This window comes from Lissotriton vulgaris, chromosome 2_1 (genome assembly GCF_964263255.1).
Source record: "Lissotriton vulgaris chromosome 2_1, aLisVul1.2, whole genome shotgun sequence".
In the NCBI taxonomy this organism is placed as follows: domain Eukaryota; kingdom Metazoa; phylum Chordata; class Amphibia; order Caudata; family Salamandridae; genus Lissotriton; species Lissotriton vulgaris.
In genome coordinates, this window is record NC_141687.1 from 1,362,005,357 (window position 1) to 1,362,027,656 (window position 22,300).

The 22,300-nt window shown below is 44.3% G+C and overlaps 1 protein-coding gene across 1 annotated transcript in view; it reads left to right on the plus strand.

Moving 5' to 3' along the window:
• Positions 1 to 22,300, plus strand: part of LOC147732599 (contactin-associated protein-like 5) — an 864,951-nt gene that overhangs the window by 792,545 nt on the left and 50,106 nt on the right. The window contains exon 19 of the mRNA XM_086954286.1: positions 11,199 to 11,417. Within this exon, the coding sequence (XP_086810412.1) occupies positions 11,199 to 11,417 (219 nt within the window). The remainder of the gene's footprint in view (positions 1 to 11,198; positions 11,418 to 22,300) is intronic.

Consider the following 22,300-nt stretch of genomic DNA (forward strand, 5'->3'; position numbering starts at 1 on the left):
AAAACATCCCTTGAGTGCCAGATTCACAAAAGAAAATATATGGTAGGCAATTCAGCATGAGGAAATTGCAGTGGGAGTCACACACAGGTTCATCGAGGAAAATATGTTATGACCCTAGATCCAGGGTAAGGAGAAGGCAGCAATCTGGCTACCTAAAGCCAGAGCAACTGGAGGAGGTCCACCCACAGCTCCCCCATTGCACTTGAGAAACTCATGGAAACAACTTTGGAACCAGAGCCAGTGGAAGGCACAATTGACACATCTGAGATTCCTGAGGTACTTATCAATGCAAGGGTACTAAAAGATTCTAACAAACACACCAAAATGCCTATTATTTATTACATAAACACAACATATAGCAACTGACTTTGTGAATGTGTGTATATGAAACCCTAAAATCATATAGAATATAGGCCACACGGAAATGCCAGTGTGAGTAAATTAACCTTGTGCATGAGCAATGCAACATGAGAGATATAGTGCATTCACAATAGGCTGCTGTGACTTTTGAAAAGGTTAATATGTCTACACAATAAAATGATACCCATATTACACAGCCATAGCACAGTAACAATTTCCAAGCTCATGACGGCTCCACGCTGTCATGAGCCACGGCGGCGTGTGCTCATGATGGCATGGAGCCGTCATCAACTGCTGCACCGCCCGCGCTCCACCTGTACGGCACTAAATCCCCACCTGTGCGGCCCAATTAGTGAGTGGGCGGGGTCATGACGGCTCTACGCCGTCATGAGCACACGCCGCCTGTGACTCATGACGGCATGGAGTCGTCATGAGTATCGGAGCGCCAAGCCCACCCCCTAGCCCCGCCCACACCACAGCCAAATTCGGGCCGCGTCAAAGAGGGTAAATATTAATGATTCCATTTTCACATATATGTCCATGCCCATCCGGAGTGATGTTTTCGAACCTGAGGGCCATGAGGATATCCCAGTGCAACAGGATGAGACTTTTGTTGATGAGAGCCACGACACAACTCTACAATTTTCACCAATGAGACCCACAGCACAAGTACAGTCACAGTCATCCAATGTATTGGTTGCAGGAAAGCACTCAGAGTCTGAGCCAGGAACCTGTAGTCAGGCCAAGAGACCGTGGGGCAGATGTAGGTGTCACACTGACCATGTGTTTACTAATCCATTCCCTTCAAAGATGAGGGAGCTGTTTAGTGGCTTGGAGGCATCAATACTCTTATTTCAGAACCTGCAACAGAGGGAAATAAAGCTGATTTTTGATAAATAAACTAATAATGAAAATGCTATAGAACAAGATTAGACAGCATTTCTACAAACCCAGCTGATAATTAACAGCACATTAATGCTAAGATTGATGCTATTACAGAAAATAAAAAGACCCTATGTATAGATATCAGTTTTGACCATGCACAATAGAGATGTAGAGAACGCCAACAGTCTACTCACATTGATGGATTGACAAGAGCAATAAGCAGGCTTTCACATACAACATCTGTATTGTCAAGGCATACTGTCAACCTCCATGTTGAAATGAGGCACTACAGCTGGGATGTGGCTCATGGACTGTTACAGTTCGCAGCTGCTGTAGAGACATTACAAACCACTCAGATAGCAGGTGTCAGTCATATAGCACATCCAGAGAGTGAGGACTGCTCTAGTGTAAATAGCATATTTGTCACTGACACCATGAGTGTGGGTGGAACTAGGCGTTGCATTGCTGGAGATATAAATCTGGGTGCCACCACTTCTGGTAGTACGAAATGCAAGTCATCGTCTGATATCCTCGTACTGATGTTGATTAGCCTGTTTTTCTGTACAGACATGTTAAATTGTGTTTCAAACTACTTGTGACATGATGTAATGCCATTTTCCATGCTTACATTCCTAGCAAAACATAGAAATAAAGGTTTATTTATGCTTACCTGCAGAAAAATGTCTTTGAGTTTCATTAAGTAATATTTTGTCAATAGTTCAGTCACCCTTAAACAGAATTATCGGTTAAGGTAGCATAGTGCCTCCGACCCTCTGCTGTTCCCAATGCATCATTTTGCAGACGTTGTGGCAGCTGTTCTTCTTCCTCATCAGTTTCACAGTTAGATAAAGTAACAGTTAAACTTCTTCGAATTGCTACATTATGGAGAACTGCACATATTACTACAATCTTGCAACAGATTTCCAGAGAGTACTGTAGGGCAACACCACTCTTGTGTAGGCACCTGAGTCTCCTTTAGGTAAACCAAATGTGCACTCAATCACATCTCTGGTTTTCCTACGTGCCACATTTCACCTATTCTCAGTACGTGTAGATGGATTCTTAGTTAAAGTAAATATCCATGGGCATATGGCATATGCTGTTACACCTGAAAATAGTAATGTATAATTTTACACATCACATTTACAATTGCTGTGCTGTTAGATGTCAAAAGATAGCAGAGACCTATTACCCAAAATAAATGCATCATAAAATGTTCCACTTTGTAGCCTGGCATAGATGCTACTGTTTCAGAATATGAATGAATCGTGGGTGCTCCCCGGGAAATGCGCAACTATGTCTGTAATCATGTTTTGCATCACATGCCACATGTAAATACGTAGAATGAGTATTTTTCCTGTTGAGGAATAGAAACCCAGTGGTGTAGGGAGGACAGATTGGCACATGTGTACCATCTACACATCAAATTACGTTTGGAAAGTTGGATAACCAGTAAAATTGGAGTTTATATGAGGTTTATATGAATTTCTAGGATTATATATGTAGGTATTGATTTGTATTTACAAACATTCAAGGAATGCACAAAAAATTCAAGACAGTGAATTCTGGGACACACTATCAGCTGCTGTAATCACAATCGAAATAGCAACCAGACGCAAATAGAGGCAAACTACATAGTACCTGCACTTGGGTGGTGATGGCCTTACTGCATAAGGTGTGTCTCTCAAGCTGAGGGTTCACTTTAGTAATTAGATCTCGGATTGCTACATTACTTTGACTGTACTTGGTGTACATCTTCTCTATTTGTTGAAAAGGTGTGACCCTCAGACGGAAGATACTCTCCTTTCTTCTCCGCTTCCTCTGCAAACCAGCTAAAATCCTCATTCTCCATGACATGACATACAGAGCAGCCATTTTGAAAAATGTGGATGTATTCTAGCGCTCTTCATATACTTTTCACCTGATTACCTCCTGGGTCGAGGTGGTGGTAATTTGCATGTGCTATTTACTGTTTTTGCAACTGTTTGCTATTTTCGAATTTATTGAACATATGAATAGCCATGCACAAATTCATGATAATGATAAGCATCACAAAGTAAGATTTTGCCACTGAGTTAATGAATTTGAACTGTCATGCTTTTCCAGGACAGTTTTCTGAAAACATGTTGATATTTTTTAGAAAATATTATATATATATGTATGTATATATATATATATTTTAAAATCATTCCACACTCGATTAATGGCTGTGTTTTCTGTGATTAAAACTGGATTTCCGGTGTTTAATTTACACTTATGAGAGACTATTAAATTAAATGCCAGCATTTGTAAAGCGCACAGCTACCTCCAACGGAAGTGTCCAGGCGCTGTCCATATACCGCTTAGGAACCCTTCCTGGTTTTCCCTGTGAAATGTCCACTCCTGGGCACCCCCAAGGTGAAGCCAGGCATCCCATCGCTGTTGGGGCGATTAAACAAGCTATTGCCCAGAGTTGCAGAGTGGGACCCATGATTAGAATAGGCATCGAGGCGAGAATTATCAGGTGCAAGGAAATTGAGCCCAAGACGCGCCAAGGCAGGTATTGAACCCTGGTCCCTGGCCAGACCTCTGCATCAGGGTCTGCTGCTCTAACCATTGAGCCACACTTCTCCACAAGTTTATTAAGTGGATTTATGTATTCTACTGAGAGAGGGCATCCGCACACATGGACAGTACCTCAAATTCGAGACAGCCTTTTAACCAATCAATTTGACTTAAGTTTGCATCACTGTGCTTGGATATATAATGCACTGTGGCTTGATGCACTGTAAACATGTCAAAGTTCAACATTGTTGTGATTCAGGCAAACTTGGTGTTGACTTGAGGAGTGTGCATCAAGAACTAATATAGAATTTATTGGGGGAGATTTCTAGTGGGTGCCGAAGGGCCTACTTTCCTTTGAATGTTTGCACGAGACCCACACACCAGGGGCTCTATGACATATAGGGCACACTTTCTCTTTTTGTGCCACAACGTACCGTCAAACAAGTATGCCATGTGCAAATAGGGTTAGTGTACTCCCAAGGTTTATGGAGGTGGACGTGCTTTTAAATGAACCAAGAACCCCAGAATATAACGAGAAACTGGGTAGCATACACCAGGAATTAGTGAGGGATTTGGCGGAGGTATTTCACCCGGTGGTGCCAACCCGAAAGAAAAAGACCCAAGTTCCCACCTGGTACACCTCCTCTTGCAGGGCAGCCAAATCTGAGCTTATTGCCGCAATAAAAGAGGGGTCAAATAAGGCCAAGGTACGTGACCTTAGGAAGCAGTATAAATCAGTGATGGCAAATGCTAGGACCGAGTGGGACTGGAACCACTGGCAGGACCTTCATGATGCCCTAAAAGCCAGGGACTCCCGGAAATTCTGGGCCCTTGTAAATAATGGGATGGGGGAACTTAAGAAAGCAATTGAACCCAACATTGCCCCCGCGGTTTTGGAGGCTCACTTTGGGGCACTCTATCAAGACACTAATACCTGCCCTGATATAACCCTGTCAGTGCCCTTAGGCTCCCAGGACTCTGCCATGGAACTATCCCTAGGGGAGGTGGAGGCTGCTCTGGAGCACTTATCGTTGGGGAAGGCGCCGGGTTTGGATAAGTTACCCGGGGATCTTTTCAGGCATCACCCGGACATCTGGGGTCCGTACCTCCTTATTCTTTTCAATGCCATTCTAGGAGGTATGGCAATCCCCAGGTCTTGGCTGGGGGCAGAGATTGTACCGATTCACAAGAAGGGATCTACTCTGCTCCCGGCCAACTACAGGCCTATTAGCCTAATAGATGTACCCCAAAAGCTCTTTGCGTGCCTTTTCCTTAACCATCTGCTGGATTGGGTGGAGGACAATGACATCATGAGCCCCCTCCAGGCTGGCTTCAGAAAGAACACGTCGACCATGGGCCAGATCTTCCGCCTCCTCCTCCTTTATTGGAAGACGGTGACGTTAGAGGGGGGAAGACTGTACATGGTCTTTGTGGATCTGAGGTCAGCCTTCGATCTAGTCCCTCGAAGGAAATTATGGGAGGTTTTGCAAAAGCTAGGAGTACCCCCTCAGCTACTCAGCATTATCATCAGGTTGCATGAGAACAACTATGCACAAGTGAGGTGTGGGAGGGATGGCAAGCTCTCGTCCAGATTTCCGGTCCATCGAGGAGTCAGACAGGGCTGTGTCTTGGCGCCGACCCTGTTCTGTCTTTTCATTAATAGCGTCATACAACATCTTGATAACGTTAAGGACAATGATGCCCCGCTCCTGGCAGGCAGGAGGGTCCCGGCAATAATGTTTGCTGACGATACCCTCCTGCTTTCCAAATCCCCCATGGGGATTCAGAGGATCGTGAACGGTTTTGGCCTTTTCTGTCGCCAACATGGGCTGGAGGTGAACACGGAAAAGACTAAGTTCATGATCTTCAATCCCCCCACCAAAACCAGACCCAATCCTACACTGGGGAAAGTTAGTCTTGAGAGGGTCTCGACCTTTATATATTTGGGGGTAACACTCCAGGAAAACCTCTCTTGGGACTGCCAGATAGCGAGATCCAGGCTAAAACTGTCCCAGTTGTCGGGTGCAATGCTGAAGGTGGCTAACAAGTCCACCTTTAAGCCTGTAAGCCCGGCCCTGAAAACATACAGGTCCCAAGCCAAGGCAGCAGCCATGTATGGCAGCGAGTTATGGGGACACAAAGCAGGGAAGGCTTTGGCAGGAGTGGAAAATAGTTTTCTAAGACGCCTACTTGGTCTCCCGCAAGGCACGCCACTTCTGCCCCTAAGACTAGATTTGGGTCTTCCCTCCATCGCTGAAGATCTTTTGTCAAAACTCGTGAAGTTTTGGCACCGGATATGGACTACTGAGGAACTGCACCATTACAGACAGGACCTTATTCATGTAATGAGGCTGAATGGCAACAACAAAATTCCCTGGCTGGCTTTTATCAAGATGGAATTGTTTAGTATGAACTTGCCAGACTTATGGGATGATCCAGCTCAGGGCTGCCAAAGGATTACACGTAAAACTCTTGCCCAGCTGTATAAGAATAAAAACTTGTCTCACATGGAAAATGCTCATAATAGTGGCACCCTGACGGCACGTTTTATGGTATCCAAAAATTCTTATGTTTTCGAACCTTTTATGGATTTTATCTTTCCTGTCCTGGCGAGGAAATTGTTTGTGCAATGGAGGTTCGGTACACTCCCCACCAAAGTATTTACCTGCAAATGGTCCATAGGGGGTGACAAACTTTGCCCATGCTGTAAAGCCCAGGATGAAGATGTCCTACATATAATGTTTGTATGCCATGCTTACCAGAGACCCAGGAAGCGCTGGATAGCACCGCTCTGCCAGAACCTGGGGTTCAGGAAGTACTTACAGGCCTACAGGGTCATGAAAACTAATACTCTGGGCCACATTGTCTTTGCTGTTTCAAAATTCTTAATGGCAGCGTGGATAATAAGGAAGAAAATGTCCCCCTGAACTGGTACTACCTTGCACCCTCTATCCCCCGCTGGTCCAGTAGAGTCTTTTTATATGTATAAATACTGTGTTTTAAATGTATGTATTGTATTTTACTGCATCTTTTATGGCCTATATGGCCGAAATAAAGAATTTTTGGAATTGGAATTCGTTAGTGTATCCTATTATGTTGAATGTGCTGCCCTCAGGACAGCCACAAACCTGTGCTGCCCATTCAATTGAAATACCGAGTGGCTGGTTCAAGGCTGCTCTGTGTTTCACTGTGTAGGATGCAACCCAACTGCCCTTTTAAGAGGGGAGATAGATCCCCTCACAGGCGGGTGCAGTGAGTGACTGCACCTGCCTGCAAGGGGATATCTGTTGGGCCCTTAGGACTCCCTTGACCCCCCTCTAGAGGTCTGCCATCACTCAGTGCATGGATGATGCACAATCTTTTTGTGGCTTTTCTTGACAGCTTCTTTGCCTTCGTGTCCACCTACATAATACGGCACAGGTGCAAAGGTAAAGAGATACCGTCATTTGCATATGGCTGTGCACCCATGCAAATGGAGGAACACCCTATTAGTATAGCATTGGAGCTGCATGTGCGCTGGTACTATTTGTATTACAATAGAAGCCACATAAGCATCTGCAACCCCTTCTATAATATCAAAGTGCCCAGTAGGTGCACAAATTGAGCACACATTCCAGTTGTGCCCCCTGGACAGTTTCTATATTATGACCCCAGATGGTATTCCTGTTGCACATCATTCTATCAATACTCCTCATAAAATTTCAGCATGTCCACAGGCCTCCCCAAATTGAGTTGACAAGACCACAGCCCTGAAAGATTCCACTGTGTTATACTCAAAGAGTTTATAACTGAAGAGCAGAAGGGCCAATATCATGTACTACCAGAACTATCATTTATATATGGTCTTTGTTAACCTGAAGTCAGCATTCGAACCGGTCCCCGCTCCAAACTATGGGAGGTCCTAAAAGAAATTGAGGGTCCACTAGACCTTTTGGACATTATAAGGAGCGTGTTTAACAACACCTATGTGCAGGTTTGCTAGGACACTAAGGGTGAACTAACGGATGTATGGCATGGGTGCATCCTTGCTCCCACCCTGTTTTCATTATATCTTATCAACATGATTTCCTATTTTGAAGATTGCATGAGTGATGTATCCAGGTTGTTGGGCAGGAAGATCCCCTACTATTCGTGGACAATACTCTTGTAATTTCCAAAAGCCAAAGAGGCCTCCAAATACTGCTTAACACATTCAGAGAGTTCTGTATGAAAAAAGGGCTTGTGATCACCCACACCAAAACAAAGTTTATGAGCATTAGATAGCACAAGTTCTTTATGGGCTCAATTGTTCTTGACGGCTCACCATTAAACAAGGTCTCAGACTTCACTTACCCATGGAATCATGATAACTAAGAACATGTTTTGGCTCTCTCCAGTGGAGAGAAGTGCCCTAAATATTACCCATCATGCCACAGCAATCTTCCGTACTATTAAAGACTCCAAGCTTAAGCGTGTCTCACCTGCCCTAAACGTCTAAAAGGCCAATGCCGACCCTAGTATTCTCTCTGGGGTTGTTCAAACATCTCAGAACTAACCATAGCGAAAAATAACTTTTTGAGAGGTTTAGTAAATCTCCCTTAAAATACCCTTTTATTACCTTTCCTAAATGACATCAGCTCGAACCGCTTTCTTGAAAGATACAGCTCCGACCTTTACTTCTGGCCACAGACTAAAATATACCCCTGCCCTTTCTGAATACTACTTTGCTTTCACTGATGTTATGTCAGACAAATCAAGTAGAATTAAATGGCTATACTACGTGAAAGAAATTCTGGCCAATCTGAATCTAAGTGACTATTGGCCCAAGGGGGCCCAAGGAGCTTCTTAAGGATGCATTCTGGAATCGAAATTGGGGGGAAAAAATGCAAGAGGTGGCCCAGGGTTCCCTTACCGATGACTTGACGATCTGGCAGCCCCGGGGTTAAAAACCCGTTTCTGAAATTTAAATACAGGACTCTCCCAATGTTAACATTTATTTCGAAGCGACATGCCAATGAGGCTGGAAATAATAGGCCCGATTCACAAAGGTAAACTGAGACGAAAGTCTAATTTTAAAACTCTCGATTTTTGATATTCACAAAGAGCATTTACGGTTAGTAAAGTTAGACCTTTGTCGCAGTTTAACTTTTTGGTCTTAAGTTTAACTAAGACTAGACGTTTAGGGGCAGATGTATCATCCGTTTTTTTTGTCGCAAACGCTGCGATTCGGAAAATAGCAGCGTTTGCGACAAAAAAAACAGGATTTGGAATGTATCATTCAAAAAGCCTCGCAATATTAAGGAATCGCTAATTTAGTGATTCCTTAACATTGCGAGGCTTTTAAGAAATGGCAAATTGCGATTTAATATTTGAAATGTATCAAGCATTTCAGTGTTGCGATTTTTGACTAAGAATTCGCAAATTACCATTAACTTGTAGTTGGTGGTAACTTGCGAATTCTTTTCAAAAAGCACTTTTTTTAAATTCTAAAGGTTTCATATGACGCTCATACATGCCCTTAGGGCATGTATGTGCGCCATATGCGTACACATATCAAATTCAGGGGTGCAGCAGGGTGTCCTTAAGGCACCCTTGCACCCTTGTAATTATTCTCAATTTGCGATTAGCTAATTGCTAATCGCAAATTGAGTATAATTTTACATTCATTCCTATGGGCCTCCTGGCCCATAGAAATGAATGGGAAATTATTCCTTAATTGCGATTAGCAATTTGCTAATCGCAATTAAGGAATTCTAAGGAATCGCTAATAAATAGCGAAATTCTACATACATACCATTTTGCACTTCTCAAATAGCGATTCCTTAACAATCGCTATTTGAGAAGTGCAAAATGGTATCTTGATACATCTGCCCCCAAGTCTCAGTTAAACATAAGACAAAAATGTAAGTTAAACTGAGACAAAGGTATAACTTTGCTTTTCGTAAATGCCCTTTATGAATACCAAAAATCGTAAAGTTAGACTTCAGTCTCAGTTTACCTTTCTGAATCGGGCCCAATGTGTGACTGGTATGTTCTCAGGCAGAACAGTCTCTGTTGCTCCTTATTTTCTTTCGGCCATGCTTTGTATTTTATGTGGGGGGTTTTGTACTTCAATGGGGATTTTTACAACCGAATAAAGCAATATTTGATATGTAAGTGCACTTCTCACTGGGACTGGTTTTTTCACACCTGCTTTAAGTCAACTAAACTGATGACAAATGTCATAAAGGGTTCCAAAAGCCTAAAAACGAATATTTACATTTTCTATTTCATTGCTATCAGGCTTGAGTTCATCATTGGTCTGTATGACTAAGAAATGGAGGTGTGTTTTTGCAGTAGTTAGTTTCCGTAAATCATACTATATTTTAATTCACATATATTAACATTTACCTACTGAAGAACAGTGCCTATCACTAAACCAACAGAACCTGTGTTCTTGTAAGCCACATATTTAGCAAATTTTGTGCTGATCTGTTTAGAAAAAGTTATGATTTTTGTTTGAGCACTTAAACCTCACAAATGTCCCATGGACATTTTGTTAAACATCCTCAGAACTTTCCGACATTCATCCAGCATCCCTGACTATCTGTGTATTGTTGAAAGGAGGGTGATGCGCCAGGACTCTAATCAAGTAAAACATTTAGGACCTAGTTTAGAGTTTTACAGACAGGTTTCTTTGTGGCAAGCGTGACAGATCTCCAGTCTGCAGTACATCCTTCATTCTATCCCATGCCACTTGTAGTAAGGTGGACAGGATATCTGTCACATTTGTGACAGAAGGTGTCTTACTGCATTTCTTTTATAACTCAGGCTTCCGTGCCACACACTGTACCGATATTGAAAATGCCCATTATCTCAAAGTAAATTCAACCAAAGCTCTGCACTGTTTTATTAAACATGGAAATTGTGACTGCGCAGCAAAGAAAAATTGAAATTGATGGAAAATTCACATATGTTAATAGATTGATGTCCGATTTTTTAAGCTTAAAGTATCTTGGTTATAAGACAACTCAGTGTTGTATTAGGAAAAGGGGGTTTCAAGGGACACAAATACACACTACCTACATCTACTTGTGTTTAAATATGAAATTCCAGCATAAAAAGCAATATACCACTGCATATGAGAGTAGAGGCAGTGGAACGTCCGGGGTTTAGAGTTTGGAGGATGCAAGACAACCAACATATATAGACAGATGCTCTGCCTGCCCTTTTAAGAATGTATAGCAATGTATACGCTCTAAATAAGGGAGATAGGACATTTGCCTGTTTTTGGCGGTGGAAGGCCTCCATGAAGAAAAACCTTAAAATGTCGTTGGCGAATATTTGAAGGGTCTGTCGTCAATAATCTGTGAGAATTAAAATACATGTTTAAAACTAACTGGCTTTTATGTTTACCTTTTAAAAAGTAAGGTATGACTTTTATTTGGCAGATGTCTCCGGATTGGATTCCGAAGTCTTGAAAGCAAATAGATATGGTTTTGTGGGATGCTTATCATCTTTCCTGTACAACCACCATGCTCCACTGAAAGCAGCTTTAAGGCACCCTGGCATCACCCCGGTAACCGTGAAAGGAAGCCTCTCTGAAGCTAGCTGTGGATCCATAGCTGAGATGAGTTTTGACATAGCTAACATCACCTATTCATCACAAGGTATGTAAAATAGCCATGATCTTCTTACCAAGAAGAGTCAAGGATAAATAACGAATCAAGCACCCCATTTCCCATGTCCTGTGCTTCTCTCTTAATGCGTTTCAATCCCCTTTCTTCCCCTCACCCTAGAAACCTGTGCAGTTGGAATATGGAATGGGCATTTCGTAAATTGAAACTTAGTGTGATCACATGGAAAAGCTGGTGTAACATTCTTCTCACATTAGTAGTTGTGGTATTTATTTATCTGAAACTAATAAACTGTTTACTTACATTAAAAATATGTAAAATTTTATTAAGCAGATTGGAAATCATGAAATGCAAACATGGAGTTTTGGGCGAGATAATGTAGCCCTACGGCTAGAGTGGTTGACCTCGAAGCCTGGGAACCAGGTTTGAGTATCGGCAGCGACGCTCAGCATCCTGTGATTCTAGACAAATCACTTCAATTCAATTCAATTCATGAAGCTGTATTCGGTACATATAAAATGACCATAAAAGCACAAAAAAAGAATCATACGTAAGATGAAAATGCAACAGGTTTCAGGGCAAAGAACAACCAGAACGTTACAGACATGGTTCTTAAAAACACATACTTTTCCTAACCTTAATGCACTGGGTTAAAAACGTTGCAGTATAATAACAGATATCAATAGATTGCAAATTAAAAATTAAACTCATTGCCTGGTTAACTGTACGTACGCCATATTTGACAAACATAGTTTTCAGATAGGCAGTACGGAAATTCATATACAGTTTACAAAACAGTAAAAAGTGCAAAGTGCTCTGTTTAGATACGCCATCACACATACATGGCTCTAGCGGGTATCTCTTGAGATTCGGCAGAAGCACTAAGTGATGTGGTACTCCAAACCTTAGTCTGGTCATCACAAACTTGTGGGATGGCCTTGTCACCCAAACCAAATAATTGGGGAAACCTCCAGTGGTGAGATAACTATTATAAAACATAACAGTAGATAAAGATCCATAGGCTAAGGCCCGCTTCCTTGTTGTAAAAGCCAATAATTTGGTTTTCAGCTCTATTTTGGGTATCTGGGATGCTGCACTGGGATCAGTCAAAAAATTTAGATTAAATATCTCTGAAAAACCCCCTGTGACTAACAAAATGAATGTGTCCGTATGTAACGAAACTGGTGCTCATGAAAAGCGCTCTGATACCCAATTTCTCAAGTCTAGTTCACGCTATATAAAACAAAAAAAAATAAAGGCAATAACGTTTTTAAGCGATATACAAACTTACAGCAAAATCGATTAATGATGGGTCAACAAAATGTATGCATGTTTAACTCCATAGAATATGAGAGAATGTGAACAGGGAGACCATTTTGAGATCTTGCTGAATTCGAAAATGCTTGTGGAGTATGCAATGCTGAAATCTTGAAAGGAATAGGTTTCTGTCATCCTAACTTCAGGCGAGTCTATCTCCATCGGATTCATGCAATAATCTGATATGTACACACATCACTACCCAAAAACAAGTGGGGGAAAACTGTTTCTTCAGCCCAGTGGGAACATGGTTTGGGCAGGACAGCTTAAGAGGTTTGTCCTGATCCTTCAGAGATCATTAGGTCCAAAAAGTTTCTAAGTCCCAGGTTTTCATAGATGTGAGGAGTTGTTCAGTTAGAACAGCAAAGGGATCCAAGACCTCAGGAACAACACTTGGAAACACAGCTCACTCCTCCACAGGCCAACAGGAGGATCCAGGGCAGGTCCCATTGGAACTGGTCAGCTGGGTTCTTCAGGAAATAAGCCTCTTGCTGCTTGTTGTGGCACTGAGCTTACACAGGAGGTCAGCCAACTGATCCTTTGAGTCCACTTCTTTGTCCTGAGTGCAAGAGGGAAAAGATATGATCCCTCAGATTTCCTCACAGGTTTTAAACAGCACGTGCGGTCCTTACTCTGATCTTCCACAGGTCCAGAAATGTTCTGAAAAAAAGTGTTGTGAGATGCCCCATTTATGCCTGCTACTTGCTTGTGGATGTGGGTGACTCCAGGGTAAATGTTCCGAGAGCAACCCTAATCCCTTTTTCAGTAATGTTCAGAGAACAACCCTAATCCCTTTTTCAGTAGTTCACATGTACCTTACTGCACACAACCCCACAGTGAACCTCATTACTTAATTTAAGATGAAGAAACTCTCCTCATCCTGTGCACAGAGTATTTGCTGACCCAGAAGGTGAGGTTAGATTAATGAGCAGTAACCTTCTCCGTGTTCACTCCAAACTATTTTTTAGGCCGGTTTTCACCTTATTGGGTTTGGTGCCTGCCTTACTGGTACGAAAAAAGTGAGGGACTGTTCAGATGTGAGCTAAATGTATGTGTGAGCAAAGGTGGTCACTTTGAAGTGAATAAAGCTCCTGGGCACTGTATCACTGGTCTTCCTGCCAGAGGTACAAAACACCTCACCACACGCAAACCATTTTCTTTGCTTTGTGAGCAGTTGTCAGAGCTCATCAGGGCCATTTAACAGAAGGATGAGAATTGGAGGGTAATGGTAACTTTCCATAAGTCACTTTTCCCTAATATTGAGATGCACTTTCAATAAATATTAAAACAATCCTTGCATTATTTTACTATCTGGTCCCTAGCCTGATATAGCAGAATTGTTCTTTTTATTGCTCACCATTCTTACTCTATGGACTAACCAAACTTTCAACAATGAATCTATATTTTGAGATCTAGTCATGGGAAGGACACTCACTGGCCCCTTCCAATTACTCATCCTTAAAAAATACCTCAGCTCCTCCCTCTTGGGGACTTCTAGCCAATACCATGGACCTTGCAGTCTGGGTGTGAGAAGGGAATCCAATGATGAAGCATGTCACCTTTGGGTGAGTGAGGGTTTTTGTCCTAAAAGGATCTCTTTCTTGGCAGCTCTATCACACATACACGGGAAATATATATATATATATATATATATATATATATATATATATATATATATATATATATATATATATATATATAGAGAGAGAGAGAGAGAGAGAGAGAGAGAGAGAGAGAGAGAGAGAGAGATATTATATAGTAGTTATAGTTCGTACCTAGTGTCCATAGGAAAAGCATTTTTTTATTTGCTTATAGCTTTGGCGTCATTTGACGAATCTTCGTGAAATTCTCTAAGAAAGTTTGGGGGTGATTTGTCAAGCGGGGGCCAAGAAAAAACAGGGGTCCCAAAAAGTGTTTTCTCCATGTTAATTTCCATAGGAAATTTAGCCAAGGCTACAGCCCAAACTGCTGAACAGAATTATATCAAATTTAGCAAAATGTTAGCGCTTAGTTCAGAAAGTGATGGTGTAAATCCGTTCAGTAGCTGCTGAGAAATTCGAAAACTAAAAGTTAAAAAATCAATTTCTCATAGGAAACTTCAGCCAAGGCTACAGCCTGTACTGCTGAATGGAATTACACAAAAATTGGCATAAAGGGAGTACTTGGTTCAGACAGCGACCTTTTGTAAATTGGTGCAAATCCGTTCTGTAGTTGCTGAGAAAATAAAAAATATAAATATTGATATCTAGGGGCGCAGTAGATTGGCGAACGCTCCCGACCTCACGCTTCATTCTAATTGTCTGCCACAACCACGATCTTCATTCTAATTGGCTGCCATCTTGTGATTCGGTTCAAAACAGTAAAAGAAAGCGAAAAATGAAAAAAAGGGTGCAGGGTAGAAACACCCTGACGCCCTAGGCCTGGTCAGGGGGTCCCACAAAGTCCGAATTTGCACTGGGTGTGTGAATCTGGATACAAAAAATGTTAAAAAAATTAAGTGGGGGCTGCCCGACTTCATTTAAATGAACCCCCAGGTGGGCCAGCTCCTGGGGCAATCGTATAATCACACCGCCACCTCCTCTGGCCTATTTAAATTAGGTGTGGGAGGGCACACGGCCCTTCGGCAGCCCTGGGGACCGCCAACACCCCGGGGCTTTGAAAATAGAGGAAGGGGGGCCGCGCGGTCTACTCCTGGAGCGCTTGAATGCCCTGGGGACCGTCACCACCCAGGGCTGGGTCCTGCAATGTTCTGGGGTGTCCACCCCCTGGACATTGCTGTTTGCTATGACAGGGCGGGAGCATTGCTTCCACCCTGTGATAGCAAATCCTGGTTTGCTTTGTGGAAGCGAGAGGAGGAAAACCTCCTCTTGCTTCAATAAAGGAAAGGAGAATTGCTTTTGGACAAGGGAAGCTGCATGTTAGCAGCTCCTGTTGCCCAAAAGGAATGCTGGCTCCCACAGGAGGCGGGGAGCCGGCGGGACCGTGGGACCATTGGGGCAACCCCAACGGTCCACAACAGAGAGGCCAGGCCACAAGGAGGAGATCCCCGGGGCCAGTAGTGGCCTGGGAAAGGGGCCACACTGCCCCCCTCCCCTTTGAAAAGAAAAATATATGTAGATGTGAGTATGCCTCGGGGGATGGGATCCAGAGGCGAATGTAAATTAATGAAAGAAAACGCTTTTCATTTTTCAGAAAAGTTTGGAGTTGCGATCCTAGAGCGGCCCCCTAGTGTGAACACGAAGGGCGCACAGCTCTCATCGCTGCCCCCTGGTGTGAATAGGAAGGGTGCGCGGCTCTCAGCGTGGCCCCCTAGTGTGACCGTGCTGGGTGCGCTGCTCTAAGCGAGGCACTCGAGTACTTCCCAGGTCTTTAAAACACCGAAGGGCATTTTCTCAAGGACACATCGCCGAGTTAACTGCACTTTATCACAGCCAAATGGTGATATATTTAACGCACCATTCACAGCTGGTGCAAATAGCCCATATCACCAGTTTACCAGCAATGGCAGCCTCAAAAAGCATCGTCACGGATGAATGTGGCAAATATCGCTAATGAGATGCAGAGTAGGCGTACCAGTGCAAAAAGCAGCAAACACACCACTTCGCAACTTTTTCAAGATCGGCAAAGAGAAAACAGGCGATAAGGTGTGTTAACACCAGGAAGTTTACACCTGCTGTGGACTGGTGTAAAGTCGGACTACAACCTGCAACATGAAAGGGATCCCAGCCCACAGCCACACCTGAACAACAACAGATACAATGGAGCCAATGATCATGCTGCTCGGACACCCAAAAGGGCCCCAAAACCCCCCGCTACCAGCCCCGACAAACAAATGTGACAGAAACCATCCGAAATTTGGAACGTACAAATCGGCTGATGTTGCACAATTATAATTAAAAAAATGCATGTGAGGTTGGACAAATGAGAATCACAATCATCTATGGATTTACATATAAAACATTTTATTTACACAAAACGACAAAATGAAAGTAGGTACAGCCATGGCGTGTCATCCCTCGACAATCTGTGATTCACAGCCTGCAAGACAAAAATCAAGATAAGATTGTGCGTCATGCGCCCATCAAAGGAGAGAGAGAGATAAAAAGAGTGAGAGAGAAAGGAAGAGAGAGAGACAAAGAGAGAAAGAGTGAGAGAGAGCAGAAGACAGAGAAAGAGAAAAAGAGTGAGAGAGAGGAAGAGAGAGAGAAAAAAAAATGAGAGAGAGAGGAAGAGAGAGAAAGAGTGAGAGAGAGAGGAAGAGAGAGAGAAACAGTGTGAGAGAGAGGTAGAGAGAGAAAGAGTGTGAGAGAGAGAAAGGAAGAGATGGAGAGGGAGAGTGGGTGCCGACACTGCAGACAAAACCCTCAAAGCTCACCTTTCCACCACCGTTATGTCTCCAACCATGTACTGGGACATAGTGCAGCCCTCAAGCTCACTTATTTAAAAAATAGTACCGAATCAGTAATAGTAGAGTACATACAACTGCACATGCCTAAATCTCTGTCCCGCCCCTGCGCACCCGGGCTGCTGCACCCCATCCACTCCAGCCACCCAGAGGTGTCTGCCCGATCCTGTGCACCCAGACTGCTGCACCTAATCCACACCCAGACGCCCAGAAGTATCTGCCTGCTCCTGCGCCCCCAGGCTGGTGCACACCATCCACTCTCACCACCCAGAGGTGACTGCCTGCCGCTGCATAAACAAGCCTCTCTGCTCACCTTCCGTCACCGGCTTGTGTCCAAGAGGGCCCACACGTGCAGAAGAATCCTCCTCAGCCTTCGCAGGATTCTGTGGCACAGGCCCCAAGGGCATCCTGCTGCACAGCGTCGATGTGTCATGTCAGTACAGCCAGCTGCCTTTGGCGTACACGCGGTCCAGCCGAGCTCACAATTAAAATCGGATCTTGATTGCCAGGATGGTATATGGAGGCCACGCATCGTCGCAGGCTGCACACCCGCTCAACTCTGGTGGCACTTACTCAGTGGAACTCAAGACATCGCCACGTGGCGGAGGCCCATGTCAGGGGGTCGAGAATCTGTGAACCTCAGCCTGCAAGACAAAAAACAAGATAAGATTGTGCATCATGAGCCCATAAAAGTAGAGAGAGAGTGAGAGAGAAAGAGTGAGAGAGAGAAAGAAAGAAAGAAAGAATGAGTAAGCGAAAGAAAGAAAGAAAGAAAGAAAGAGAGGAAGACAGAGAGAAAGAGTGTGAGAGAGAGGAAGAGAGAGAGAAAGAGTGTGAGAGAGAGAGAGAGAGAGAGAGAGAGAGAGAGAGAGAGAGAGAGAGAGAGAAAGGAAGAGATGGAGAGGGAGAGTGAGTGACTGCGGAAAAAACCCTCACAGCTCACCTTTCCACCACCGGTGTGTCTCCAACCACGTACTGGGACATAGTGCAGCCCTCAAGCTCACTTATCGGAAACACAGTATAGAATCAGTAATGGCAGAGTACAAACAACTGCACACGCCTAAATCTTTGTTCCACCCCTGTGCACCCAGGCTGCTGCACCCCATCCACTCCTGCTGCCCAGAGGTGTCTGTCCACCACTGCGCACCCAGGCTGCTGCACCCCATCCACTCCCACCACCCGGGCTGTCTGCCCACCCATCATCGCAGGCTGCACACCCGCTCAGGTCTGGTGGCACTAACTCAGTGGAACTCAAGTCATCGTCACGTGGCGGGAGGGGCGTGTCGGGCAAAGCGACTCAGTTGCCACCAACTCGGTGTACTTCAAGTCATGGGAGAGAATGGAAATGGCCTCAGAACGTGCACCTGGCCCTTTTATTGGCAGTGTCACATGTTCTGTCATGCCTGTGCTTCATATGTGTGGTGTGGGTGTAAACCAGCCAGGAGGGAGTGGCTGTAGCATGCTGAGAACTAGACCTGTGATCAGCCGATCACTACAGGGAACACCTGGGACATGTAGCATTGTTGTTCCTCCGTGTTAGCGTAAGTGGAGTGGGCTGGCCTGGTGAATGCCAGTCTTGCATGAGGCTGTGAACAATGACTCCAGGGCTCTGGGTGTGGTTCTGTCCTGGGCTGTGTGAGGTATTAACTGATGCGGGTGTCTCTGTTTTAGTATTGCCACCACACGGGCCACAAACACCAATGTGTCCCCTGTGACCCAAGTCCCACAACATGGCCAAAATGGAAGGTAGGAGTAATCACTGACCCTACATTCATCCATACTTCCACACATGAAAGATTGTGGATATGACATATCTGTGTGGATATGATTGTTTATTGCACATTCAGTGGAGTGTTGCAGCTGTAGCAATACAGGGCCATGCACAGCCCAAATTTCAGTTTTTGGCACATGGAGGGAAGTCAATTAGAGCCAAGCTCATACTCGGGGGTTAGGTTCCACCAACATATGTACTTATCCAATCACTCTGCCAATCCCCAAGAACTTTTAAATTCACTATACACTCTCCTTGCAGTACTCTAATGATCCAGTTGGTGTACTTATACAATGACCCAGACAAAGTTATATAACCAAATTTTCCCCACTGCCAGAGTTAACATGGTTGTGTGCGCTGTCCACAGCACAATGTAATGTGGTAGGGCACAGGGGCAGCATCATGCATACATAATGAACACACGGACACAGTTAGATGTCTACTCAACTCTGAAATAAATTAATCAATACTGGTTTGAATTGTGAGCCGTGCTGACCACAGTGTAGGCTGGAGGCAGCGGTCAGCAAAAAGCCACAGCCACATGGCGTTGATTTGAGCTGCACAGATTGGGAGCATTTGGTCTTCTTAACCGATTATAGTCTCTTACACAATTTGCATCGGTACTAATCTTGACTTGTGAGCCCTGCTGACCGCAGTGTAGGCCATAGGCAATGGTCAAGAAGGGCCCACAGCTACATGGCGTTGACTTGAGCTGCACAGAGTTAGTGCCACCTGAAGCACTCAGCGTGTGCACAGCTAGTGATGATGCGTGGTCAGGGTGGGCTGCACTGGTAGCAATGTCTGTTGCCTACTGGACTGCATCATCTGCAATTGCAACTCTATCTGAATTGTCAGCCCTGCTGACTGCAGTGTAGGCCAGAGGCAGCATTCAGCAAGGGCCAACAGTCACGTGCCGTTCACTTGAGCTTTACAGAGTTAGTGGCTCCTGTAGCACTCAGCTTGTGCGCGGGCAGCGACTCTGCAATTAATTAATCAAAACTGAATTTTAATTGTGAGCCCTGCAGACCGCAGTGTAGGCGTATGGAGCAAAAGATGAAATAAATCTGGAATACATTGTCGAAATATTCGATCCTCTGAGTACAATCTTGTTGTACGATATTCTGATGCTGGAATCTGTACTTGTCGTTTGTCATATCGTCCAACTTTTCCAGTGGGGAAGAGCTGTGGAAAAGAACGAGCTTTCAAACTTCTTTCCCATGAGCGTTCCCTTGGCTTTCTTCATTTGAAATAATTCAATAGTATTTACAATCACTTCCTTTGAATGTAAAGGATGTACACTATAATGTTCATAAACTTCTTCACTTTTGGAGATGTCCACTTTTTCAATTTGGCCACTTGAAATTTTGCTATCAGCAACTCAATCGATTTCTTTTTCTTCCACATACACATTTTTTTCGTAAACATTGTTTTTTGTGAGATATAACGTAGCCTTTTGCACTTTGCTGACGTGCTAATTCTTGACATATTTTTCGACTCTTCGTCTTTAACTAGCATAAATACAGGCTGTTTCCTCTTTCTCCAAAGCAATAGTTTCAAGATTTTTTTTACATCCTAAAGGTAAATACACAACTCTTTCTTTTAAGCCTCTTTGTAAATATGATGGAGGCAGCTTACCTGCCTCAATAAGGCCACTTGGCGGTGGCTTGTGGTGCACTGAGTTAGTGGAACCTGAAGCACTCAGTGTGTGTGCAGTCAGCGATGATGCATGGTCTGAGCGGGCTGCACTGGGAGCATTGTATTTTGTCTCCTGGACTGTGTCATTTGAAATCGTGACTTGATCTGAATTGTGAACCCTGCTGACCACAGTGTAGGCCGGAGGCAGTGGTCAGCAAGGGCTCACAGCCACGTGGCATTGACTTGAGCAGCACAGAGTTAGTGGCTCCTAAAGGACTCAGCGTGTGCGCCGCCAGCGATGATGCGTCATGCGAGCAGGCCGCAGTGGAGGCAATGTCTCACCTACTGGACTCTGTAATTAATGAGTCAAGAACCAATTTAAATTGTGAGCCCTGATGACCACAGTGTAGGCTGGAGGCAGTGGTCATCAAGGATGCACAGCCACGTGGCGTTGACTTGAGCTACACAGTTAATGGCATCAGAGGCATTCAGCGGGTGCACAGTCAGCGATGATGAGTGGTGCGGGTTGGCCTCGCTGGAAGCAATGTCTGTTGCCTACTGGACTGTGTCATCTACAATCGTGATTCGATCTGACTTGTGAGCCCTGCTGTCCGCAGTGTACATCGAAGGCAGTAGGCAGCAAAGATATCGAGGAATGCTTCTTGTCACTTCCTCGTGACAATATCTGAGGACATAGAGTACAATTCTCTCTGCAATTAATAAATCAAGACTGAATTTGAATTGTGAGCCCTGCTGACCGCAGTGTAGGTGTAGGGAACAAAAGATAAAATATGTATGGAATACATTGTTGAAATACGTAGGTTTTAGGGACGTTATAGTTAGTTGCCTATTGGACTCTGAAATTAATGAATCAAGACTGAATTTGCATTCTGAGCACTACTGACCGCAGTGTAGACCGGAGGCAGTGGTCAGCAAGGGCACACAGGCAAGTGGCATTGAGTTGAGTTGCACAGAGTTAGTGGCACCTGAAGCACTCAGCATGTGCACAGCCATCGATGATGCTTCGTCGAGGGCAGCACTAGGTGCAATGTCTGTTGCTTACTGGACGGCGTCATCTGCAATCGCGACTCTATCTGAATTGTCAGCCCTGCTGACTGCAGTGTAGGCCGGAGGCAGCAGTCAGCAAGGGCCAACAGCCTATATCCGGCCTTCGAGATGATGTACTTGACGCTCATGAAGTGCTGGGACCAGCTCCCTGGTCACCTTGTTGCATATTTTATTGTGCACGTCGCATCTGCTCCCGTGCAAAATGTCTGGGGTGGATTGTCTGGAGTTGCTTGTACATGCTTGACATGCCACAAGAGTATTTTTTGTCACTACTTCTAGACAAAATCCATAGACAGAGAGTACAACTGACCTTCCTTGTGTTGACTCTCTTTTCACCATCTGGGATAGTGAAACATTTCCACACAATGGATTCTGGTCTCTTTTTGGGAGGTGGATCTTCTATCTCTTCTTCATCAGACGTATGTTCTTGCTGAGGATTGGAAGAAGCCATTTCCATAGCTTTCCAAAAAACACCCTATAAAGTTTACAGACTAGCTGCAACAACACAGTTGGTGTCTTTCCTGTGAAGCTGCAGAGAGAATGACTAAAATGAGTGGGGTCCTTCAACTGTTAGAATGGGAAACCTTTGAACCAATCAAATGCTCTCTTTTAAAGTCAGATGGGAGTCAGACCTGCTGACCGAAGTGTAGGCCGTAGGCAGCAGTCAATAAGGGCCCACAGCCACTTGGCGTTCACTTGAGCTGCACAGTTTGTGGCACC